Source organism: Armigeres subalbatus, chromosome 2, assembly GCF_024139115.2.
Source record: "Armigeres subalbatus isolate Guangzhou_Male chromosome 2, GZ_Asu_2, whole genome shotgun sequence".
In the NCBI taxonomy this organism is placed as follows: Eukaryota; Metazoa; Arthropoda; class Insecta; order Diptera; family Culicidae; genus Armigeres; species Armigeres subalbatus.
In genome coordinates, this window is record NC_085140.1 from 290,814,371 (window position 1) to 290,839,787 (window position 25,417).

General features: G+C 38.1%; 1 protein-coding gene across 2 annotated transcripts; it reads right to left on the minus strand.

The window, feature by feature from the left end:
- Positions 1–1,812: 1,812 nt before the first annotated feature.
- On the minus strand, positions 1,813–3,893 carry LOC134216527 (uncharacterized). Of its 2 annotated transcripts, none has more exons than XM_062695394.1 (6): positions 3,538–3,893; positions 3,357–3,472; positions 3,195–3,290; positions 2,700–2,868; positions 2,365–2,616; positions 1,813–2,302 (listed from the first exon to the last, which is right to left on the minus strand). In XM_062695394.1, the coding sequence occupies exons 1-6, from the start codon at positions 3,559–3,561 to the stop codon at positions 1,862–1,864; spliced, it is 1,098 nt and encodes a 365-aa protein (XP_062551378.1). In that variant the 5' UTR covers positions 3,562–3,893; the 3' UTR covers positions 1,813–1,861. The 2 variants fall into 2 exon arrangements, with proteins under 2 accessions (XP_062551378.1, XP_062551377.1); XM_062695393.1 differs by having other exon boundaries at positions 3,195–3,294; positions 3,538–3,889.
- Between the last annotated feature and the right edge of the window lie 21,524 nt (positions 3,894–25,417).

Genomic DNA, 25,417 nt, shown 5'->3' on the forward strand with positions numbered 1-25,417 from the left:
CTAAGCTGCGAGGCGGCTCTGTCCCAGTGTGGGGATGTAATGCCAATAAGAAGAAGAAGAAGAAAAACATATCGTGGCACTAACGTCGACTCTGACCACTATCTGGTGATTGTTAAACTGCGCTCAAAATAATCCGTCATCAACAATGTTCGGTACCGACGGCCGCCGCGGTACGGCCTAAGGGCCGATGTCCACGTAGCGGTTTTTTACGCTGCGTGTACGCCGCGTTCACGCAAGGTACCCAGCATCAAATGCAGTAATGCACACGTAAACGTGTGCACGACTACATTTGATACTGGGTACCTTGCGTGGACGCGGCGTGCACGCAGCTTGAAAAAACGCTACGTGGGCATCGGCCCTAAAGCGACTTGAGCGATCTGATGTCGCCACTGATATGCGCAGCATCTCAAGGCAGCGTTGCCGGAAGAGGGTGAGCTCGATGGGGATCCTCTTGAGCACTGATGGAATACAGTTAAAGCAGCCATTAACGACGCTGTATGTGGGACTAAGTGGACGGAACGATTGGTTCGACGAAGAGTGCAGACAGATTCTGGAGGAGAAGGACGCAGCGCGGGTGGTCGCGCTGCAGCAAGGTACCTGGCAGAACGTGGAACGTTATAGACGGAAGCCGAGACAGCAAATCCGCCTTTTTCAGGAGAAGAAACAATGCCTGGAAGAACGGATGCTTACGGATGATAACAATGTTAGTCGTGAAATACGAAAGCGCTTCATCATCATAAAAATACAATACATTTTATTGATGAACATTCAATTCTATTGTTTTTATATCATATCAATTAAAGTGTCATATTGTTATTTCCAATAGACGTACAATAAATTCCATTGCCAGCAAAATGTTGGCAATAGAACTACAATAAATTCAATTGTAATTGCAATTTTTTTTTTAATTGTATTGATAACAACATAACAACCCCCATATTCTATTGAAAAATTGACATTTACAATAGTATTCGAGAGACGGGTGCTTAGGACCATTTTTGGCGGTGTGCAAGAAGACGGTGCTCTACGGCGAACCCAGTATTCAGAAGGTATCTAAAGCCGGAAGGGTACGATGGGGAGGACATGTTGCAAGAATGCCGGACAGCAACCCTGCAAAGATGGTGTTCGCTTCCGATCCGGCAGGTACGACACGGCGTGGAGCGCAGTGAGCGAGGTGGGCTGACCAGGTGCAAAACGACTTAGCGAGCGTGGGGCGTTTAGATGTCAACGAAATAAATGAAATGAATCATACGTCGATTTGTCCAATCTGATTGCACTCCCACGCAAACCAACACACGTACAGGTAGCCGAAGATTCCCGCTTCTAAAGAAGTACCCGAGAATTGTACTGATCAAGTAGAGGTTTTGCGTGTGCTATTTGCCAGTCGGTCCCGGTCGTCAAGCTCATACCCAACCGCAATGCGTAGGCAAGAGCACGCAACTCAAGTCCAGTTCAATCAAAGTTAATTGCCTGTTTTCCGGGTTGGACATTAATTTACAATGTTCTGAAAACTCATATGTGAATATGTAGTGAAAGATTTTGATTTATAAAATGTTTTGGAGTTGGAGGTAACTACTTTCCTTCGATGGAACTCGAACCAACGACCGTCAGTACGCTAGACTGGTGCTTTTAACCAACTAAGCTACAAAGCACCTTCGCTTATTGCTTATTCGAAAAAGTTCATAGAATTATTTTGTATGATGAAACCGAATTTAGATCGTGCAAAAAGAGCACCGTCATTTAACGCGCTCAAAAGATTTTCTTCTCGTTTGGAATGTGATTTTAAACGAGAAAGAAAGGCGGAACAAGATCAATCTTGACAGCGTTGACATGTAACAATATACAGGTAACTATTTTATTCCTAACTATTGTGCAACGGAAGATAGCTACGATTTCTGGGCCGGCAACAGCACCAGTAGCGTTTGAAGATTGTACACCAAACTTGCCCGCATAACAATTTCAGAGGGATGATCATCAGCGAATAAACCGCCAATTGATAAAATCGCTGCGAAGACCAAAGTACGGTGTATTTCAGTTCGTCACCGTCCAGTACTGCATAGCCGTAACCAATCTTCATGACCCCCATCCGGTAGGAGCAGGTGGGTACCATGATCTCCAGCAGCTCTTGCCGGTATCGTAGATCCACGAGATTAAAAGATGAGATTTCCTGTCGTTTATGGCGGTCCGTGTTGAGATCAATGTGGTTAACTTCCTGGAAAAGGTTGTTCCTGTGGACCAGTGCATATTTAGATAGGTGGTCGTGTGCAGAGAATATGACATGCGGATGAAATGTTTGTATTGCCTGAAATATGTTAATAGTTTGTATTATTTTTTTATTTGAGTTCTGGTCCACAGTATATTTACTCTTTCCGAGAAGGTTCCGATATTCTTCAGCAAGCTCATGTGGCTTAGTAATACTGTAAATGAATGTTGATCGTGATTGGTTTTCTCTGTTGACGGCATGAAACCCGTGAAACGATTTACGTTGATAAATGTGGCCGTATCTATGAGCTCCCAGTTTGGTTTCTCGCTGAAATACTGCCGAAATCGTTGAACATTCTCCTGTGTAACTAACTGCCCCTCGCCGCCGATATCATTATCGCCTGGAATGTAAATCTTTCACGTTACGTTATAGGCTAAAAGAAAATGTTCCACACGGATTGTAGTACGACTCTAGACAGGATAGTTGAGAAGCTTACCATCAGCGTGTCCGCTCTCGGTTGTGTGAAAATATTTGCAAATCTAGCGTAGTATTCATCGTACTGAACTGCTGTAGCAACGCTACCTTCGTCCATTAGGTCTCCCAGAAAACAGATCACGTCGGGTGTTGTATGCTGTACAGCCTTTCTATATGTTTTCGAGAGATGCCTGACAAAACAATTTTTCGGATGATTATTGGGATTTTATTCAATTTAGTAAAGAACTATGACTAAAGCATTAAGCATAGTAAATACATTGAATTATTTTATTAATTTTAATACTAACTTTACAGATGTATATAATAAACATAAAATACATACATGTATAAGTGAAACGAACAACACTTGATGGAATGAACCGAATGAACTATGGTATAGGAATCGAACGGCGGCGTTCTGTCGATGCTAATGTAACACGCAGCCTGGGTATTACGCACATATTCTTTATCATTTGAATGGTGAAAACGCGCTACACTTTCACTATCGCTTACTCACCAGTCTGAATCGAAATTAGCCAGGGGCCAGTAAATTTTTTTATCGAAGGTATTACCCAATATTTGAGGATCCGCCACTAGTAAAATTTTGAGGCATCTGTCTGAAACGTTAGAAAAAAGTCTTGATCAGCTGACATTTATTTAATCACGAACGCTTGATTACCTGTTTGGCATTGAATCTGCGACCATTGAAGAGTGTGAAATATGTGGATGAGGTATTCGTTGTAGATAATCAACAGACATAACGTAGGCAGGTATATCTTCCAGAACAGATGAACCCTGGGGAAGGTTCCAATGACTATATTAAGTACTTAAAAATGCACACAATTTTAAGATACACTTACTTGCCAAATCCACGTAACCGACATTTTTCAAACATTTAAACTAATATGGTGTTACTTTACTAACAATCTAATGTTTACTGGTTAGTGCGACTTCTGTCTCTGAAGTGGCCCTTCGGTATGACTCAAATATTTCAGATAACGTTTGCGATGAATGCGTAAAAAGGTATTATCAATGAATTGATAACGGATGTCTCGATTTGTTCTAATCTTGGTCAAACTGTTCGTCTGTGAAACTGCACATTCGGCATGACTATAATAGATCGAAGGCGGGGTGTTTCCCATGTTCCATACAACTAAGTGTACCGTAGACCGACTTTTTCTTATATAAACAAAAATACCTGATTAAATCAAATTTTGTATGAAGCAAATGCAATTTTGCTGTTTTGGAACAAAGACAGGCTCAATTTAGGATGGCCAATGTTGCGTCCGATATTTTTGTTTTTAATATAAAATATATCTTTCAATTTGTGATAACCAAACTTCGGAGTCATAGAGGTGTTATTTTTCGACATAAAATAGCTACACAAACACGAAACCAAAACCAACAAAACCACAACTGATTGCAGGTTTTCGACAGACAAGTTTAATCAGCAGCTAAATTAGGGTGCGCCAACCAGAGAGTTGGTACAAACACAAGAAGTAGCAAAACCGATTATGAGGAAGACTGCAATTGTGTCACGTATGGCAGGCATTCAAGACCTATGTCATAAGTATGAACACAAAAAATAAGTTCCTAGCACAACATGTTTTGGCAGCCTATCCCCTCATGGCTCCTGTGGTCTTTCCAGCTACATTCTGTAGAAGCTCGGTCAACAAGAAACGCCAGTTTCTCTCCCAACACAACATGGTTTTGGTAGCCTCTTCCGTCATGGCTTCTGTGATCTATTCAGCTCCATCTGTAATAGCTCAGTTTCATTAGTCCATTTGCCTATTGCCAAAATATCGCCATCTCATCATCAGTTGTTAATGTTTCATTGAATATGTTTATATGTATAAAAGTTCCCCCAAACACACGCGACGCGATTCTATCGCTTGGCGACAGCGATTCTGTCGCCGTTGGTGTGGAAGCGTAAATAGAGAATTTCCTGCAGCGACCCAACTATAGAATCGCGGCGACTAGTTGTCGCCGTCGCGGCGATGAAATCTCTTAGGTTTGGGGGAGCCTTAAAGCTATGTCCATTTAGAATCCGGAATCATTTATTGTACTGCAGCGGCACGGAAAGTGACCGCTGCAAGAATTATTTTACAGCGGTTTGTCTACCTAGGCGCCTACTTGCTGTGGTATAAATTTTACGATGTTTCGTGCAGCTAGTCAAAAATTATTCCAGATGGAAGCCGAAAGGAGAGAAAAAAATTTGTAAACCCACGTTGATAATCCTGCTCATTGACGATGGAACCTACGTCAAAGAGCATTTCGGTCAGCTTCCTAGCCAAAAATTATACATGGCGACGGCACGAGGAGTAGTTCCTGCGAAGTTTAAGTTTGCTTTTTGGACAAACTTGCAAAAAGGGCCTGTTCAAATATTACGTAACGCGAAAAATGTTGTTTTTAAGAACCCCCCACCCCCTCGTAGCAATCCGTAACAATTTTCAGAACCACCACACCCCCCCCCACCCCTATGGGTGACACGTGACAAAAGCGATGTTTTGAAATAGATCTTAATTTTAGTAGAATTTGAAGGACGGTGCAATAAATTATTATCTTCTGTATATTTCATGCTTTTTCAAAGATAATGAATATTTTTAGAATTTTTAAAAATATTTTTCCCATTGGAAATAATTTGTTACGCGTAACAATATTTCGAAGGGCCCCCAACCCCTATATTTTGCGGAACAAAGCGTAACAAAAATCAAACAACCCCCCACCCCCTATTGCGTTACGTAATATTTGAACAGACCCAAAAATAGATGATTTCGGCAAGGGATATGCAGCTGTGGAGCAAAGACCTAAGTGTTTGTGACGAATAAGACGATGGACTCGAAGCTGTACAAGGAGGAATGTCTCAAAAACCGCGGTCTACCTTCCATAAAACCCATAAAGGTCCCGTCAAGTTTTGGCCAGATTTGGCGAGTTGCCACTACAGCCGGGAAGTCATCCAGTGGTACCGCGATAATAACGAAGATTTCATCGATAAAAACATAAATCAACGCAACTTTCCACAGCTCCGGCCCATCGAGACATTTTGGGCAGTAATGAAGCGGAAGCTTAAGAAAAGTGGAAAAACAGCTCGGAACGCTACTCAGATAACCAAAATGTGGAACAAATGTGCCAAAGAAGTTGACTCCGGAGGTGTGCAACTTTTGATGAGAGAAATAAAGAAGAAGGTGCGAATTTTCACTAGAAACAAGAAGAAATGATTTGTTTCAATATTTTTTTTTCTTAAAGTACAGTGAATTACCCTTGTTTCGATGTATTAACCTTATTTGTACGTCAATCCGTTACCGAGATACAGATGATTTTATTATTCCGGATTCTAAATGGACATAGCTTTAGTGAGTTATTCTAGTTTTCTAAATTTGTTAGTAGTATAATTTATATGCTCTTAGTAATTAATATGTGAATTGTAAATGAACTATTGTACTTCCTTAAAAGAGAATATTTCTCACTGGAAGTGCACCAAAATTGCACAAAAAACAAAAAGAAGAGGAGGTTTTATGCCTTTGGGAGAAGTGCTTCAGTATGAATTCTACTCCCAGGGGTTTTTCCCAGCTCAAAAAAAAAAAAACTAAAAAAAGTTCGATTTAAATCAAAGGTGATTACAGTTCGGAATGTGCAATGAAGGGCAATTTTGTAAGAAGGTAGTTTAGTATTGAAGGATATTTGCGATATTCCTTTGTTATTGGACTTCGTTTTAACCCTTATGTGAGTGACGGGGTACCCGGGTACCCATTCTGATATTGAAAGTTAAATAACTTGTTGTAGATAAGTTCAAATACTATGAAACTTTCTGACATCTCGTAGAATGTTGAGACGAAGCGATGGGCAAAGTTTGAGGTCCAGGTTGCGATTACAGCGCTTATTAGGGGTCGAAAACTATTTATACCCCTTAAACGGGTGACGGGGTACCCGGGTACCCAATCATATAACAGAGGGCCTGTATATTTATATGAGTGTTTGATTATATGAATCTTTACGTATGTCACTGGGACAAAGGCTGCTCAAGTGCATGTACATATTTTTGGAGGTGTGTGCGTTTTAGAGGCCACCGGGTGGCCACCTGGAATATCCGGAACATCCGTAAAAATGGCCAATTCGTAAATTCCATCGTACAGCGACGGGATTTTTTTAGAACCATTTTCTACCGAACCCTGAGTAGGGAATTGATGCTTTGACCCACTTCCGGCCTTTGTGACCACTGGGTGGTCCCCTGGAAGATCCGGAACATCCGTAAAAATGGTCAATTCATAAATTCCATCGTACAGCGACAGGATTTTTTTAGAATTACTTTTTGCCCAACCCTGAGTATGGACCATTGTGTCCACTGGGTGGTCCCCTGGAAGATCCGGAACATTCGTAAATTCCATCGTACAGCGACGGGCTGTTTTTTAGAATGACTTCTCGCCGAACCCCGAGTATGGAATTGATACTTCGACCTACATACGGACCATTGTGTCCACTGAGCAGCGATGGAAATCGGACGAACATGATCCGATTCGACGTTTATCCTAAACTGTACAGATCGCGATCTGTACAATTTACGAACAACATTGAGTTCCCATCTTTCACGATTGAGTGTTATTACCTTGGACACTCGCACATAACAAAATATTGCAAGATTGAGTCTTGCTCTGAGAAATGAGTTACTCTAGCCGTTCTACCTACGAACGAATCGTGACAACTATTTGCCCCTAGAGCGTGAGTGTCTTTCTGTTTTATTTGCATGACTACACGCGGGGCGTTGAGCGCGCTTGCTTAATTATGTGCACTGTGGATTGAAGCCCCTCAACTAGTTATTCAACATTATGTGTACTTTGTTCCTATTTTATTTCTTATTGCAGTGAAATTTCATGTAGTTTCGAAAACTTCGATAGTTAGATACTTTTCAATTTAAGTGCGAACAAGGTGCGATGCTAATTGGGATTTGGGATTTTTTTTAGCTAACAGCATGAAAAAGCAAAAAGGACACAAATGATGCCGAAATTGCTCATTTTCGAATGCCATTATTAATATACGAGCATGTTATTGGAAAAAATATCCTACAAGTCCGTAATATACTTCTGTTTCCAGCAAGTAATACCACTAATTAATGATTTTACTTCTACGTGAAGTTAAACGATTTTCAATGATATGGAAATGCTAATATCATCTTCCAAACTTAGACGTACATGTTCATGATAGAATTAGAGGCGAAAGTATAAAATTTATAGGGGGAAAGACGGCTTTGGCAGGTTTTGTTCTATTATTGGCAGGGGGGTTTTTGTCGACCAAATTTTATGAAATTTGGCCACAATATTCTTTGATATGCAAAGAATGTTTAGGCCAAATTTGAGCCTAGTCAGTCATAAAAAAAACCCCTGCCAATAATAGAACAAAACCTGCCAAAGCCGTCATTCCCCCTAGTTCCGATAGGATTCGGCAATATTTGTGATGGCACATATCGCACGACCTTCGTTCTGCCAAACTCCCGTATGAAGGGGGAGGGCAGAATATCAGTGTAGAAGCTGATATATCTCCACTGGCCAGTAAGTATTACCAGTAAGCCGTCGTTGTTCGGCTCTCATGAAACCCTGTCTAGTATTCGCCGACGATGGACTTTTCAAGCGGTCTCAATCTGATGAACAGAATTCTGGACACAATTTTGTACGCTTAATTAAGGAGGGTTATTAACCTTCAAAATCAGTAAACACGTTAAGAATGTAAAATCTGTGACCTTAATTTCTAAAACAATGTAAAAAATATAATTTAATTCATTCACTTAAAGCAACAAGCTCGTTGATTTATTTAGGACGATGCAAAAATTATTTTTAACTTTTGTCCCTCTCTTTCGATTCTTTACTCGAATTATCAGAGAATTGTTTTCTGATAGGTATGTTCTAGCAGATTTTTTTTCTCGTGTTTTTTCAAATATTTTTACAAATTTTTGAAGGAAATATAATGGTTTTGGCGGGTTTCGACCTATTATTGTTAAAAATGGGTTATTAAGATTAAGAGGGTAAGAGAGTTTTATAGCGTAATGAGCGGAATGGGCACTTCGTGTTCTTAATTTACAATGCTTTGAAACTCAGATGTGAAAATGTACATTATGTGGAAGATTTTGATTTGAATAATGTATATACATTGTACCAGCATTTCAATGTTCGGTATTTTGTATGCCGAGTTTCAATTGGAAAATTTCTTTTTTTATTGAAATTCCAGTTTGTTAGTAGACCAACAACGTTTGTCAGTAACAAATTCCCAAGTAACGGTAACAAATTCTGTTGATTATTTTGACTTTTATTTATTTTTGCTTAATGAATCATTAAATATGGCACAAAAAGTCGGTAGAAATTTATACAGCGTCACCGGCAAAAAATAAAATTTGCCGACCAGCCTTTTGAAAATACTAAACGCGGTTGTAGAGCTTCTCGCTCTTTTTTGTTGCTTATGTGTTACCCGTTGAGCTAAAAATTATTTTGTAAATTGTTTTCGTCGTGCTGGTTAGACCTGCGTTTCCAAAAGTGAACTTTTTTGTGTTTTGCAAAACTCAGTCACAGATCGCATAGCTGTGTAAAACAAGTTGAAATGCATCGATGCCCTCTGCTTTTGCAAATTTTCAAAAGAAATTATCATGGAGTATAGCCAAAGCTTCCTGAGTTATCGTACTAAACATCTTTCATATTATGCTACATATCGTAAGTGATGATGATAATAAGTGAGAGATTTTCTTTTCATTCAATCTCTATCAATCAAAAACTGCCAAAGTCTTTCCCAAGAAACAATTGTTGTTTGAAGAAATGTCTCTTACAGCTACGCTATTCAGCTGTATGTTTAATTATGATTGATTTATTGTATTTGATACTGCTATACCAACCTTGTTCGCCCAAAAATGGAGAATCTATTCAACAACAGTAGTTCTATAAGCATGTTGAAATAAATGTTTAAGCAATCACCTTGCCTCGATTGTTCAACTGCAAAACAATAAAAGAGCTACAACAACATTAATTCAACGCTTGTTACTACAAAGCCTATTACCCGAACTAATAAAGCGTTTGTTCAATGTTTTACAAATAAGGTTGTTTGATATACTGTTGTTTGTGTGACATAGAAGATTGGAGGAAACTATTATTCAACATTAGTTTGAGAAATAACGTTTTTTTGGTGGCTATACTACATCTCAATTGTTGTAAAGAATATCTCAAATAAAGCTTATTACAAGTTTCCACAACAAGCATTTTTTTATAAAAATGTTAAAAGAGGACTAATTTTTACGGATAATTTTTATCTTGATATTATTTTATGGCTTTCTTGAACTATTGATTTTTCAACTAATTAATTTATAGAACTGTGACTTGTTTTTTTACATCAACTAGCCATTTCTAAAGTTATCACAATCTCGAACGATGTGAGTCTCGAACCCAGGACCCTTCGATTGACATCCGTCTGCTCTTCCGCTGCTCCATGCAAGGTCATATAAATCGACCATGTTAAATGTATTTATAAATTATTTAATACCAAATTGAACAATTTATTGCACAAACATTGCATAAACAACATTTGAACATGTTTATTAAATAGAATGTATATGACAATAATATTGTTGAAAACGTTTGCAAAGCAACGTTTATACAAATTCAGATAAGCATCGGATGTAGTTGCCCCGATTGCAGTTTAAGAATCGATGAATACTGAATTCTGAAACAACCTGCTTCCAATAGTCAATCCGTGCGCGCATCCGTTGCCCATCACTGTCAAAACAGCAACAACAAACAGTGCAGTGAATGTTCGCAGAAAAAATGAGCAAAAGAATCAAAAGGTCTTTTTTTGTAGATTTATTTCTTGTTGTGGAGACAATCGAGTCCGGCAGTCTTTTTGAGGTAATTGCAAAATTGGATTGCACAGAGCCTTCTTCTTCTTCAATGGCTCCACATTCCAACTGGAACATGACCTGCTTTTCAACTTAGTATTCTATTAGCATTTCCTCAGTTATTAATTGAAAGCTTTTCTATGCCCGCCATTGCATGAGTATATATATTGTGTTGCAATTAAGAATTGATTCCGAGTCTTCTATAAAAGTTAGTTTTTACTTTTCTCGTACAACAATGTGTAATGAAAAATCTGACTTTATGATGTCCAGAAGACCGGCCATAATATACCAATTAACGCAGCTACAATGCAAGTACAATGGATACATTGTGCCCAGTGAGTTGCGAATGTTTCCAACCCGAAAACATCCTTGACCGGACCGAGAATCGAACTCGCGATCTCCAGATTGACAATCCTAAGCCTTTGCTCGCAAGGCCACTGGAGTCCCTTGGTTTACAATTTACAAGGTTTACAATTTTGTTCTTCGTATTGATAAGTTATCGATGTGTTGTCTCGCGTGTTTCGGTCAGTGTTGGTAAAAACTCAAAATCTCAAAACTCATGGATGATTCAAATCAAGCGTGAGTTGCAACGCACCCAACTCAGCACCTAAAAACTCATGGATGAGTTGAATCATCCATTTGAATCATCGTGCGTTTTCTTGTGTTCTCCTTCGTTAAAAACAGTGAATTGACGTTTGTCGCATAAAATATTAGACACTCTTTTATGTATAAACAATAAATTGCCCCCAAATTGATTTCAAATGCGTTTTAAAACCAAAATGATTTTTTGGCAAATGAGTGAAATGATGCGTTTAGGCATGAAAAATTCAAGCGTGATGCATTCCTTTAAAATCGCAGACGAATTCGTTCGCACGGGAGCGCTCGTTGATTGAGATTTATGAGTGATTTTACCAACACTGGTTTCGGTCTGAAATTATGCTTTTTAGTATAGTTTTATAGTATTAAGCAAAAACTAGCTTTATACCATTCGTAGTCTGGTACAGCTTTGAGTTCTGCGAATGTCGCTGCATTTTCCACTGTTTTATGTTGTATTTGTAGCGTCCTACACAACAACCGGTGTTTTTCACTAACTCTCTTTAATTTTCGGTGATATGTACCACTCTTTTTGAACTTTTTGAAAGATTTATCCATTTTCACAAAAATTATGTTGTGTTGAACAACATTTGAAAGAACATCACTATAAATAAATAAGTAAATTATTTTAAAAGTTATCATACAGTAAACTTATTTCACAATTAATCAACATGTTTGGTTCATAGGCTTACAATCTAATATAAGACACATTACTTCATTTAATTGTACAACTGCGGCAGCGCTGTTGAATAACAAATTCTATCAAATGTTATTAAGGATCACATAAACATGTTATTCAATATCAACTTGATTACACAAAATAGGATTTATTTTGGTGGAATAAAGTATATTTACAGTGAATAATACAACTGTACTTCACCCTGCCAGGGAAATTTTGGGGCAACATTTGTTAAACTTTTATTCGATGCCTTATCCAAATAACAACAAAACAGGGAACTAATGCAGTGATTTCAATCAGTATAACATTTATTAAACAACTTCTTAAACATGCTTTATTGTTCAACTACCATCGCTTCTGTACAACAATTGTTCAACAAGCTTGTTGATTTATGCCTCTGAATTGTTTCTTGGGTATTACTCTATACTTTTATTTCATGCAAATGAACATTGATTGAAAGTCAGTAAAATAGGTTTCCAAAAAACAAATCCTCATTTACTGACTAACTCAGTTATGTTCATATTTATTTGACTTTTTCGTTTATGCCGAACTCTCGGTAATGACAATTTTGCTGTTGAAATTTCTGGGTGATCCGTAGTCCAAAATCTCAATAAAATTAATACTTGTGCTGAAAATAATCATCTTTTTGCACATAGAGGCGGCGGTGGCGGCGCACATGTCTAATTTATGGAAGAACATCAATTTTCTAATTTCAGGAAAAAAATGTGGTGCAATCTCGATTTTTCGATTTTGAAAAAAAGATGGATACATTATCAATTGAAATGTCGCCTCTGCTTCAATCCTGGTAACGAAATTGGTAAAAACTTGAAGTGTGCTATGAAAGCGATTTGAAACCTAGAGAAGAAACTTATTTCTAAAGAACGGCTATGAAAATATAAAGCAAAATTAACCTACCAAAAATGGATGTTAATATCCTTGAACAAATATATCCCTCATAAGACTTGTTGAATCGATTAAACAATTGCAACAAATTCAAGTTTTTAAAGGGGAAGGCCTCGTAATAACTTTTGAATGAAAACTGGGAATTGAATTATTTGACATTGCTGTATGCTGGGGTTGCGATTTGTGACATATAGTGTTATTCGTTTAAAGCACAATGTAAAATATTGTTAAGTAATACATCACGAAAACAAAATTGCACCAAACTCACGAACATTCCAAATTGTTTTCAGCAACGAAAAAAATCCCGTGATTTCCCGGAACAAGCAGTATTTTTAATCTGAATTTAGGCTTATTTGGGAAGTATTTGGCTTCGCAGACTTGGAGGAAATTGAAAACTATGTTTTTAATCTTTTCCCGGGCATAAGAAAAGTATCGGGAAATGGACTCTCTATGTTTCACTATTTTAACAACTTTATAACCGTCATTTAGTTAATGCAACTAATAGAAGAATTTTCTAAATGTCCGTTTAAGCTGTTTAAGACTATACGCAGGAGTCACGCGGACGCGCACCCTGAATTCCACCGGCGAGTATTTGTGCCCGCGACCCGCGCCTACGTGTTTCCTTCTATTTGCACCGTTAAAAACATAATAACATGCCGTTCCGCCTGTGAACGGGCAGCCCCTAGCGAAAGCACATGTCCGATTTGAAAGGAAGAATCACGATCATTGCAGCAATGATCGTGATTCGATTCAATTTGATCGTAAGTTGTACATGTTCCGATTAACTTGATGTCTACAACTGTACACATTGAGAGTAACGGCTTTTTGCGTGCTCTCGCAATAAACGTTGAATCGCGTGAGTTACAAGCTCTGAGTGTAGACGACACCGATTTACGTGTATCTTGCTCTCTTGAGATCATGGTAACTCACTACCCGAAATGCTCCGCACGAATAAGGGTGGAGAGCGCAAAAGCATCGCTTACTGACGATGATGCTAATAGATCTCACATAAGCTGTGTACATGTTCGTTGGTCGCTAGAAGCGATTTTCTAACATCGCTGCCACTGAGTGGTCCCCTGGAAGACCCGGAACATCCGTAAAAATGGTCAATCCGTAAATTCCATCGTACAGCGACGGGAATTTTTTAGAAGTATTTTTTTGCAGAACCCTGAGTATGGACTATTGTGTCCACTGGGTGGTCCCCTGGAAGATCCGGAACATCCGTAAAAATGTTCAATTCGTGAATTCCATCGTACAGCGACGGGATTTTTCTTAGAATTATTTTTTCCGCAACCCTGAGTATGGAATTGAAACTAAGACCTGCATACGGACCATTGTGTCTACTGAGTGGTCCCCTGGAAGATCCGAAACATCCGTAAAAATGGTCAATTCGTAAATTCCATCGTACAGCGACGGGATTTTTTTTAGAATTATTTTTTGCTAAACTATGAGCTTGGAATTGATGCTTCGACCTACATACGAACCATTGTGTCCACTGGGTGGTCCCCTGAAAGATCCGTAACATCCGTAAAAATGGTCAATCCGTAAATTCCATCGTACAGCGACGGGACTTTCTTAGAATTATTTTTTTGCAGAATCCTGAGTATGTACCATTGTGTCCACTGGGTGGTCCCCTGGAATATCCGGAACATTCATAAAAATGGTCAATTCGTAAATTCCATCGTACAGCGACCGGATTTTTTAGAATTATTTTTTCCCAATCCTGAGTATGGAATTGATGCTTCGACCTGCTTACGGACCATTGTGTCCATTGGGTGGTCCCCTGGAAGATCCAGAACATCCGTAAAAATGGTCAATCCGTAAATTCCATCGTAGAGCGACAGGATTTTTTTTAGAATTATTTTTTGCTAAACTATGAGCTTGGAATTGATGCTTCGACCTACATACGAACCATTGTGTCCACTGGGTGGTCTCCTGAAAGATCCGTAACATCCGTAAAAATGGTCAATCCGTAAATTCCATCGTACAGCGACGGGATTTTTTTAGAAGTATTTTTTTGCAGAACCCTGAGTATGGACCATTGTGTCCACTGGATGGTCCCCTGGAAGATCCGGAACATCCGTAAAAATGCTCAATTCGTAAATTCCATCGTACAGCGACGGGATTTTTTTAGAATTATTTTTTCTCCAGCCCTGAGTATGGAATTGATGCTTAGAACTGCATACGGACCATTGTGTCTACTGAGTGGTCCCCTGAAAGATCCGTAACATTCGTAAAAATTGTCAATTCATAAATTCCATCGTAGAGTGACGGGATTTTTTAAGAATTATTTTTGCTAAACTATGAGCTTGGAATTGATGCTTCGACCTACATACGAACCATTGTGTCCACTGGGTGGTCCCCTGAAAGATCCGTAACATCCGTAAAAATGGTCAATCCGTAAATTCCATCGTACAGCGACGGGACTTTCTTAGAATTATTTTTTTTGCAGAACCCTGAGTATGTACCATTGTGTCCACTGGGTGGTCCCCTGGAATATCCGGAACATTCGTAAAAATGGTCAATTCGTAAATTCCATCGTAGAGCGACGGGATTTTTTTTAGAATTATTTTTTTCCCAACCCTGAGTATGGAATTGATGCTTCGACCTGCTTACGGACCATTGTGTCCACTGGGTGGTCCCCTGGAAGATCCGAAACATCCGTAAAAATGGTCAATTCGTAAATTCCATCGCACAGCGACGGGATTTTTTTAGAACCATTTTTTGCTGAACCTTGTGTAGAGAATTGATGTTTTGACCCTATTCCGGCCTTTGTGTCCACTGGGTGGTCTCCTGGAAGATCCGGAACATCCGTAAAAAATGGTTAATTAGTAAATTTCATCGTGATGCGTCAGGTTTTTATTTTAAACCATTTGTTGCCAAACCCTGAGCATGAAATTAATTCTGTGACCCAAAAACGGACCGTTGTGCCATTTGGGAGGTCCCCTCAATAATCCGGAATTCCCGTAAAAATGGCCAATTCGCAAACTGAAGCGACGTCATTTTTATCAAACAAATTTTTGCAAAACCATGTGGGTCAAAGCATCAATTTCATACTTCGGGTTCTTCAGAAATGGAATATTAGAAATGGTCATTTTTACGAATGTTCCGGATCATCCAATGGACCACCCAGTGGACACAATGGTCCGTATGTAGGTCATAGCATCGTTTCCATGCTCAGGGTTCGGTAGAAAATGGTTCTTTAAAAATCCCGTCGATTAGGATTACGGAAAATTCGAATTGATCATTTTAACGGATGTTCCGGGTCTCCCAGGGGAGTACTCAGTGGTCACAATCAAGATGAATACACCACTAGGTGTTCCAATCTGCCAAATTCACGATTCAGCCATCTTGGATTTTAGTATGGGAGAGCCAGCCGATTTGTTTATGTTTTGCACCGAAAATGATTTTTTCACCCCGCCTTCTTCTCGTCCATAAATTGAGCAGATTGAAACACCTAGCTGTGTATTCATCTTGGACACAATGGTCCGTATGTGGGTCAAAGCATCGATTCCATGCTCAGGGTTTGGCCGAAAATGGTTCTAAAAAAACCCGTCGCCTAACGATGGAATATTCAAATTGACCATTTTTACGGATGTTCCGGATCTCCCACGGGACCACCCAGTGAACACAATGGTCCGTATGAGGGTCAAAGCATCGATTCCATGCTCTGAGTTCGGCAGAAAACGATTCTAAAAAAATCCCGTCACCTAACGACGGAATATTCTAATTTACCATTTTCACGGATGTTCCGGATCTTCCAGGTGACCAACCAGTGGACACAGTGGTCCGTATGTGGGTCAAAACATAGATTCCATGCTCTGGGTTCGGCAGAAAACGATTCTAAAAAAATCCCGTCACCTAACGACGGAATATTCAAATTTACAATTTTCACGGATGCTTCGGATCTTCCAGGTGATCATCCAGTGGACACAGTGGTCCGTATGTGGGTCATAGCATCGTTTCCATGCTCAGGGCTCGGCAGAAAATGGTTTTAAAAAAAATCCCGTCACCTAACGCTGGAATATTCGAATTGACTATTTTTACGGATGTTCCGGATCTTCCAGAAGACCATCCAGTGGACAGAATGGTCCGTATGTGGGTCAAAGCATCGGTTCCATGCTCAGGGTTCGTCAGAAAATGGTTCTAGAAAAATCCCGTCGCGATGGAATTTACGAATTGATCATTTTTACGGGTGCTTCGGATCTTCCAGGGGACCATCCAGTAGACACAATGGTCCGTATGTAGGTCGAAGCATCAATTCCATACTCAGGGTTGGGCAAAAAATAATTCTAAAAAAATCCCGTCGCTGTACGATGGAATTAACGAATTGACCATTTTTACGGATGTTCCGGATCTTCCAGGGGACCACCCAGTGGACACAATGGTCCGTATGCAGGTCGAAGCATCAATTCCATACTCAGGGTTGGGCAAAAAATAATTTAAAAAAATCCCGTCGCTCTACGATGGAATTTACGAATTGACCAGTTTTACAGATGTTCCGGATCTTCCTGGGGACCACCCAGTGGACACAATGGTCCGTATGTGGGTCAAAGCATCGATTCCATGCTCAGGGTTCGTCAGAAAATGGTTCTAAAAAATCCCGTCGCTGTACGATGGAATTAACGAATTGACCATTTTTACGGATGTTCCGGATCTTCCAGGGGACCACCCAGTGGACACAATGGTCCGTATGAAGGTCAAAGCATCAATTCCATACTCAGTGTTGGTCAAAAAATAATTTTAAAAAATCCCGTTGCTCTACGATGGAATTTACGAATTGACCATTTTTACGGATGTTCCGGATTTTCCAGAGGACCACCCAGTGGACACAAAGGCCGGAAGTGGATCAAAGCATCGATTCCCTACTCAGGGTTCAACAAAAAATGGTTCTAAAAAAATCTCGTCGCTGTACGATGGAATTTACGAATTGACCATTTTTACGGATGTTCCGGATCTTCCAGGGGACCACTCAGTGGACACAATGGTCCGTATGTAGGTCGAAGTATCAATTCCATACTCAGGGTTCAGCAAAAAATAATTCTAAAAAAAATCCCGTCACTGTACGATGGAATTTACGAATTGACCATTTTTACGGATGTTCCGGATCTTCCAGAGGACCACCCAGTGGACACAATGGTCCGTATGCAGGTCGAAGCATCAATTCCATACTCAGGGTTGGGCAAAAAATAATTCTAAAAAAAATCCCGTCGCTCTACGATGGAATTTACGAATTGGCCATTTTTACGGATGTTCCGGATCTTCCAGGGGACCACCCGGTGGCCTCTGAATTCACACAGTTCTCTGGAACCACACTCACACACAAGCGCATACATAGACACAGCGATACACACCAACATACACACATACAAACACCCACAGACTAATAAATGCCCATTGTAAGGCGGTTGGGTACCCGGGTACCCCGTCACCCGTTTACGGTGGGAAAAATCGTCACTCACATAAGGGTGGATCCAAATATTTTTTTGATTTTTTTTTAAATTGGAATGTCCGCTCTTTAAAGGGTAAGGAAGATACTTTTTTTGTAACTTCCTATCAGTTCATAATGTGCACATTGCCATTATAACTGAAACAATTTTAAAACCTGGTCTTTTGGTCTCAAAAGAGATCCAAATTATATTATTTACCGAAGTGATCGTCTTGACAGCGCATGTGTTGGATCACCATTGTTATATTAGACGTATCAAACATGAATTATATTCTTCGTTTGAAACCAAAGTTTTAGAAACCTTGGGAGTTTCTGTTGAAACAAATTTTGGACAATTCTCTTTTATTGCTGCCTACTTTCCTTTACAGTGCAATGGGCAGCAAAAGAATTTGTTTGAGAGCTGATCTTCAAATTCTAACTCGCAACAAATCCAAATTTTTCATAATTGATGACTTCAATGCCAAACACCGTTTATTGGAATGCTCAAAGCAATTCCAATGCTAAAATTTTATTTGGAGATTGTTCTGCGGGATATTATTCTATTCAATATTCTATTCAACATCCACTCGAAATCCTTCTACAATTGATTTAGTTTTAAACGGATTCAAGTCAGCTGTGTGGCCAATTGGTAACTCATGCTGGCTTTGACTCTGATCACCTTCCTGTGATGTTTGAAATCTCACAAGAAGCCATTAACAATCCAATCAGCTCTACTTTAAATTATTATAGAGCTGATTGGGATTTATATAAAACGTATATCGATAGGAATGTTGATGTTGATATTCCTCTCTATACCAAAAGTGATACACCCAGGTTTTTTTTTACACGGTTTGGTCACAGACAAACAGACGTAACACTAGAGAAATTATCATCGACCATGACTTCAACGATCAATTTGAATTTGATTGATTACGCTTTTCACAACTAGAGGCGCTAGCGTCGTAATCCTTCGAGTTTGACATTTCACTCTAGCGCCTTCTGGTGACAATGTCATACGAAACATTGTTTCGTGTAACACGCTCGCAAGGTGGTGGTAGAGGAGTTGAGCGATGGATTTTTGAGCAAAATGTTCAAGCTGTTACGTCTGTTTGTCTGTGGTTTGGTTTTAGTCGTTTAAGACCCTCAGCGTCAATGAAACAATGAGTTGACCCCACCAAAAAATTCACAAAAAATCAAAAGAAAATTCAGGGGTATTTTTAAAGTTGTGAAAGTTCGGGTTTACCGAGAAATTGATGAATTCCAACCGTGTAAAAAAACCTGGGTGTATTGATAAAGCTCTCGTATCTTTGACAAATTTAATTGTCGAAGCCAGAAACATTGCAATTCCTAAATGTGAAATTAAATGAACTCCATTATTATTGACGACGATCTTCAGCTACTGATCCGTCTAAAAAATGTGAGGCGAAGGCAATACCAAAGAACTCTCGATCCCGCGTTGAAAGTTATTTGGCGAGGTTTGCAAAATGAAATTAAAAATCGTTTCGCTATTCGGGGAAATACCAAAGTTGGATTAGTTTGAAGCACTTTTGGAAATTAAATAAAATTCTTTAAAAAATGTCAAAAGCCAATTCCAGCGCTTAAAGAGGGAAATAAAATTAACAAATGGCGAAATGGCTCAAAAACTTGCTCAGCAATTTAGAGTGCCCATAATTTTAGTCGAGGTCTCACTAGTGTAATTGAGGATCAGGTTACACGGAGCTCCGAAGAGAATGTTTATGACCCTTCGTTGGGAACTAATTTGGATGAAGTAAGATCTATTAAAAATATGAAAGCTCTGGGTGACGATGGTGTTTTCTTCAAACTTCTACAAACTAAAAACTTCCAAAGCGCTTTTTAACTTTGTTGGTTAAGATGAGGCTTCGAGCTATCGCCCAATCAGTTTGCTTTCATCAATAAGCAAACTGTTTAAAAAGATTATTTTAAATAGAATGCTAGTTCATATTAACGACAATTCTATTTTTTCTGATGAGCAATTTGGTTTTCGCCATGGGCATTCAACCACTCATCAGTTATTAAGAGTTACGAATTTAATTCGGCTCAACAAATATGAAGGATATTCGACTGGAGTTGCTCTTCTTGATGTAGAGAAAGCATTTGACAGTGTTTGGCATGAAGGTTTGATTGTAAAATTGATGAATTTTAATGTTTCTCTGCACTTTAATAAACTGATCCAAAATTATTTGTCAGGTACAAAATAGTAAAGATTGACCGTGTTGCCATTTTTATTTTTTCAAAAAATCGATTGTCAAATGACTTTTGAGCGCTACTGTAGCTTACTGCAGGCAAACTATCAGAATTCAAAATCTGATAGATTACCTGTAAGAGCTGGTGTTCCCCAAGGCAGCATACTGGGGCCCATATTGTATAACATTTTTACTTCTGACTTACCTGATTTACCACCAGGGTGTCAAAAATCTTTGTTTGCAGGTGACACGTCAGCCAAAGGGCAAAGCCTTCGTGTCATTTGTAGAAGAATGCAAAAAAGTTTGGATATTTTCTCCACTTACTTGCAAAAATAGAAAATTTCCCCGAATGTTTTCAAAACTCAGCTTATAATTTTCCCACATAAGCCGGGAGCTTCTTATTTGAAACCTTCTAGCAGACATGTTGTCACTATGAATGGGGTTCCAATTAATTGGTCTAGCGAAGTCAAATATTTAGGACTTCGGCTAGACCAAAAATGAACTTCTAAAAATCACATTGAAGGCATTCAAGAAAAATGTAACAAATATATTAAGTGTCTATATCCGCTTATAAACAGAAAATCAAGACTTTGTCTTAAGAAAAAATTTTTGATTTACAAACAAATTTTTAGACCAGCCATGTTGTATGAACTAGTTGCTGCAATACCAGAAGAAAAGGCACAGGATTCAAAATAATATTTTGTAAATGATTCTGAAGTTGCTTCCGAGGTATAGTACCAATGAACTTCATAGAATTTCTAATATTGAGAAATTGTAACAAATGTCCAATAAAATAAATTCCAATTTTAGGCAAAAATCGTTTAGCTCCTTGTACCCTTAGTATAAATTAGGTTAAGTTTAGCTTAAGTTAAAGACATTGTAATTCCTACATGGTTCAATTCAAGCAGAGGAAAAATGCTAACTGCCAGAGGCAATTGAATTGTATTAATAACTAGTCGACCCGGCAGACGTTGTCCTGCAAGGTAGGCGAAAATGCGAATTGGAAACTGCCCATGCGAAATCTTTAAAGAATCTTAATTTTAGTTTTTCACGATTTACTCAACCTTTCTCTTGATTTTCGCATGGAGAAATATCATATAAACCCGTCGGAAACTATAACGAATGTAACTGCTGAAGGAATGAATCAAATCCATCCAGCCGTTTTCGGGTTATGCGGATACGAACACAGACATTTCATTTTTATTATACAGACTAGTTGACCCGGCAGACGTTGTCCTGCATAGTAGGCGATAAAGCGCGTTGTGAACTGCCCATGCAAAATTTCCACACAAATCATAATATTAGTTTTTCACTATTTACTCAACTTTTCCCGTGGTTTTCGCATGAGGAAATATCATATAAACCAGTCGGAAACGATAACCACGATACTTGCTGAAGGAATGAAGAAAATCCATCCTGCCGTTTTCGAGTTATGCTTATACGAACACAGACCATTTCATTTTTATTATATAGAAGATTACTAAAAATGTTCCATAACAAATAACGATGATAGTGTTAAGAAAACACGGAACACCTGGTGTAAGAGATGTATGCATGTCTTAGATTAGCTAATAAAATTAGTTTAACAAAAAAATAAAAAAATAAGAAAAAAAGCAAAAGAAATTAATTAATGAAAAGATAGCAATAGTTGAGATGTTGTTCAATGAAGCTGAAAGGAACGCAATGCCTTACATTAGAATGCAGCAGACGTTGAACTGCAGTGCAGAGCACTCAGTAGTACTTACACTCTCTGATTGTAATCAAAATTATCACGCAGTTTAACGTACGCCGCTGTATAATTGTGATAGTAAAGGGTGGTTGGGCACGATCAATCACTAGTGTACGTTAGACTGCCCCGTAACGGAAATAGAGCGAAGCAGCTCTGTAAGGTTCTTCAAGAATTCATCAGAGTGATGCATATGTAATTAATGGCACAATTTTTCACCTGATTTGGACCGTTAATTTTTAATTTTAACTGTTTCCATTTCCTTCTCATCTCACGGTAAAAATTCATCTCATCTAGAAGAAAGAAATCGCTTTTTGTACATGCTCTTTATGGTACTTTGATTAGAATATGTTCATAGTCTATCTATATATGTCCTCACAGAAAAAAATAATGAAAAGTAAACAGCGCGTAAAACTTGCTATGCAAAAATTTACGCTATTCTTCGCTGAAATGGTCATATTCCTAACAAGATTGCTTACAACTTGCATGCAATATAGACGATTTACTTCAAATATTATATACATTCAGGCTATATCCCGTGTGGGATTACGCTAACAATGACGTTCCATTTATGTGCATGATTTTTAGCGTAAATTTCAGTGGATTTTTCTATCTGTGTGGATTATCCAAGAAATCCCATAAGTAAGACACGCATAAACAAAGATCGATCAGCATGTTTTAAATGCCAGAACTGCAAATACTCTTTGGAAGCATTGTTGTTCAGCCTGTTAAGTAGCTGTTACGCTTTGGTGTATTGTAGTTTCCAGAAACGCGGCCACGTGCCGAGACGGATTTCAAGAAATTTTTTCGTACATCCTCAGATAATTTTTAAAACTCCCTGTGGCTATTCAGACAATCATTACATTTCTAGAGTTTAAAGAACATTTCCAAGGAGTATGTCTTCAAACATCCTTACGAATTTCCAGAATTTATAATGGTTTTCTGTAAATTTCATAGAATATTTAATGGTTTCAAGCAATTATCACAAACTTCGAACCTTTAGAAATCTTTAGAAAAATCGCTACGATTCACCAGTAAAGCTTATGATCGTCCAAGAATCTTTCAAGATGTTCAGTACTAGTATTAGTACAGTACAGAACAGTAGTATTTATAGGTCTTCAGAAATGTCAAGGATAATGTTACTCCGAATTTTAGACTTCATTCTTTCTTCTTCTTCTTATTGGCATTACATCCTTACACTGGGACAGAGCCGCCTCGCAGCTTAGTGTTCATTAAGCACTTCCACAGTTATTAACTGCGAGGTTTCTAAGCCAGGTTACCATTTTTGCATTCGTATATCATGAGGCTAGCCGATGATACTTTTATGCCCAGGGAAGTCGAGACAATGTCCATTCCGAAAATTGCCAAGACCGGCACCGGGAATCGAACCCAGCCACCCTCAGCATGGTCTTGCTTTGTAGCCGTTCGTCTTACCGCACGGCTAAGGGGGACTTCATTCTTCATAAGTTATAAAATTTCATGCAAACGTAGGTATATTTGTGATTCCTACAAATTTCAATAAACTCTAAGAAGCTTTCAGAGTTCTTTTTCTCATAGGCTTGCTGCCTCCCATCCGGATGTGCTACAATCATCATAAACTACTTCATTTTTGCATATTTCTAAAAATGTTTTCTCATATCCTTGTATAGTTTCTTAATTTTTGGAGACGAGCTCGGCAGTCTAGTGATTACAGTTTCTGCCTTATAGACAAGATGTCTGGCAAAGACTACATCACTTTTTTGACCCTCTCCCGCCAGACCCAGTTACACCAGAGTTAAAACGGCAAACCAATGATGCAGATAATATTTTTTGGCCATAAAGGATGCATATTCAAAATTTCAGGGTAATAAATCGACCTTCGATTTCACAGAGAATTGCTCATATTTATTTCAAATCGATTCGAGTTGCATGTGTTGTAACCCAATTCATATTCTTAACAAATGCAAAATAAATTAAACTTGATCTAATACAAAGCCAATAGGAATTTAACTAAATAAAATCAAAATCAATCCAAAAACAAAGAAAACTTGATACTTTCAAATTAAAATTTAATCCAAATCCCAGCCTAATTTAATCAAAATCTAATCCATGCACACTCCATCTCAAGTTCATTTCCACACCAAATGCAATAGAAACACAATTCAAGTTCAATTTTAGGCTTTTTTCATCAGAATTCAATTATATACCAGTTTTTATTCTTTCAACCGTGATCTAAGCTGACTCATTTCCCACAAAAAAAAAATGAAATTGTATAATAATTAGGAACACACAAAAACTGGCTATAGCCCTATAAGGCCGAAAAACGAACAACATTGCTAATGGTTCACCTACAATTTGAATTTAATTATTTAATATATAAATCCAATCTGTTTTCATACTAATCTAATCTAATCTAATCGAACACAAACGCAGCCAGTACAAAGAAAGCATCCTGGTCAATATTGAGGCTCACAGCAAACCAGCGGTATGACATAAACTTCAAAGCGGCCAGGCCCACTGCATTGTGTTTGCCGCAGAGATGATTCTTCGAGATGTATCGTGCTCAAGCAGTTACTTCAACATGGATACATATCTACAAAGGTTGATGGATGCGTGGACATGCTGTACCATACACGCCGCGTTCTTTTAACTTCTTATTTTTGTAGTTGTATGTATATAAATATGTAGTGAAATGAATAACATTATAATAAGAACTTATATTAAATTTCATATATATTTGTAAAAAGTAACATCAACTAGGAGCCAAAGTTAAGTCAGGATGTACATCTCTTGAGGAACCTTGAAATTATGTAAATAATTTATATATTATTTAAAATGTTATGAGTATCAGATACCAGGGCATGTGCCAGGACGTCGTCTGCATAAAGGTTATATGGCAGGTTGTGAAGCTTTCCTTTCTGGTGAGGTTTGATAGTGGGCTATGGAAATGTTAAATCATGAAAATATGAAGGTACATAATACAATGATATAAATATATAAATGCATGAAAATATGAAAATTTTATAATATAAAAGAATAAAATTGCTATATAAAAATAAAAAATATGAAAACATGAAATTAAAATGAAGATACAAAAATATTAGTACAAAAAGCATAAAAACATGAAAATATTGAAAAGTTGAAAATATCAAAAATGATATTAAAGAATAAAATTTTGAAAATATGACAATATGAAGATCTGAAAATAAGATAATATAAAAATATTAAAACACAAAAATATATAACATAAAAATATGAAAGTATAAAAAATTAAATTATAAAAATATAAAAATACCGGAAACATGAAAATATAGAAATATGTGAATATGCAAATTAAATGATAACAACATTAAAATATAATGA

What these genes read in the sequence shown, in the direction of transcription:
- LOC134216527 (XM_062695393.1), bottom strand. Translation starts at nt 3,572, where the DNA reads ATGTTTGAAAAATGTCGGTTACGTGGATTTGGCAA. An exon ending in GCTAATTTCGATTCAGACTG is followed by an intron (nt 2,869 to 3,194) that starts GTGAGTAAGCGA and finishes TTGTTTTGTCAG; the next exon opens with GCATCTCTCGAAAACATATA. An exon ending in TCGGAACCTTCTCGGAAAGA is followed by an intron (nt 2,303 to 2,364) that starts GTAAATATACTG and finishes AACATATTTCAG; the next exon opens with GCAATACAAACATTTCATCC.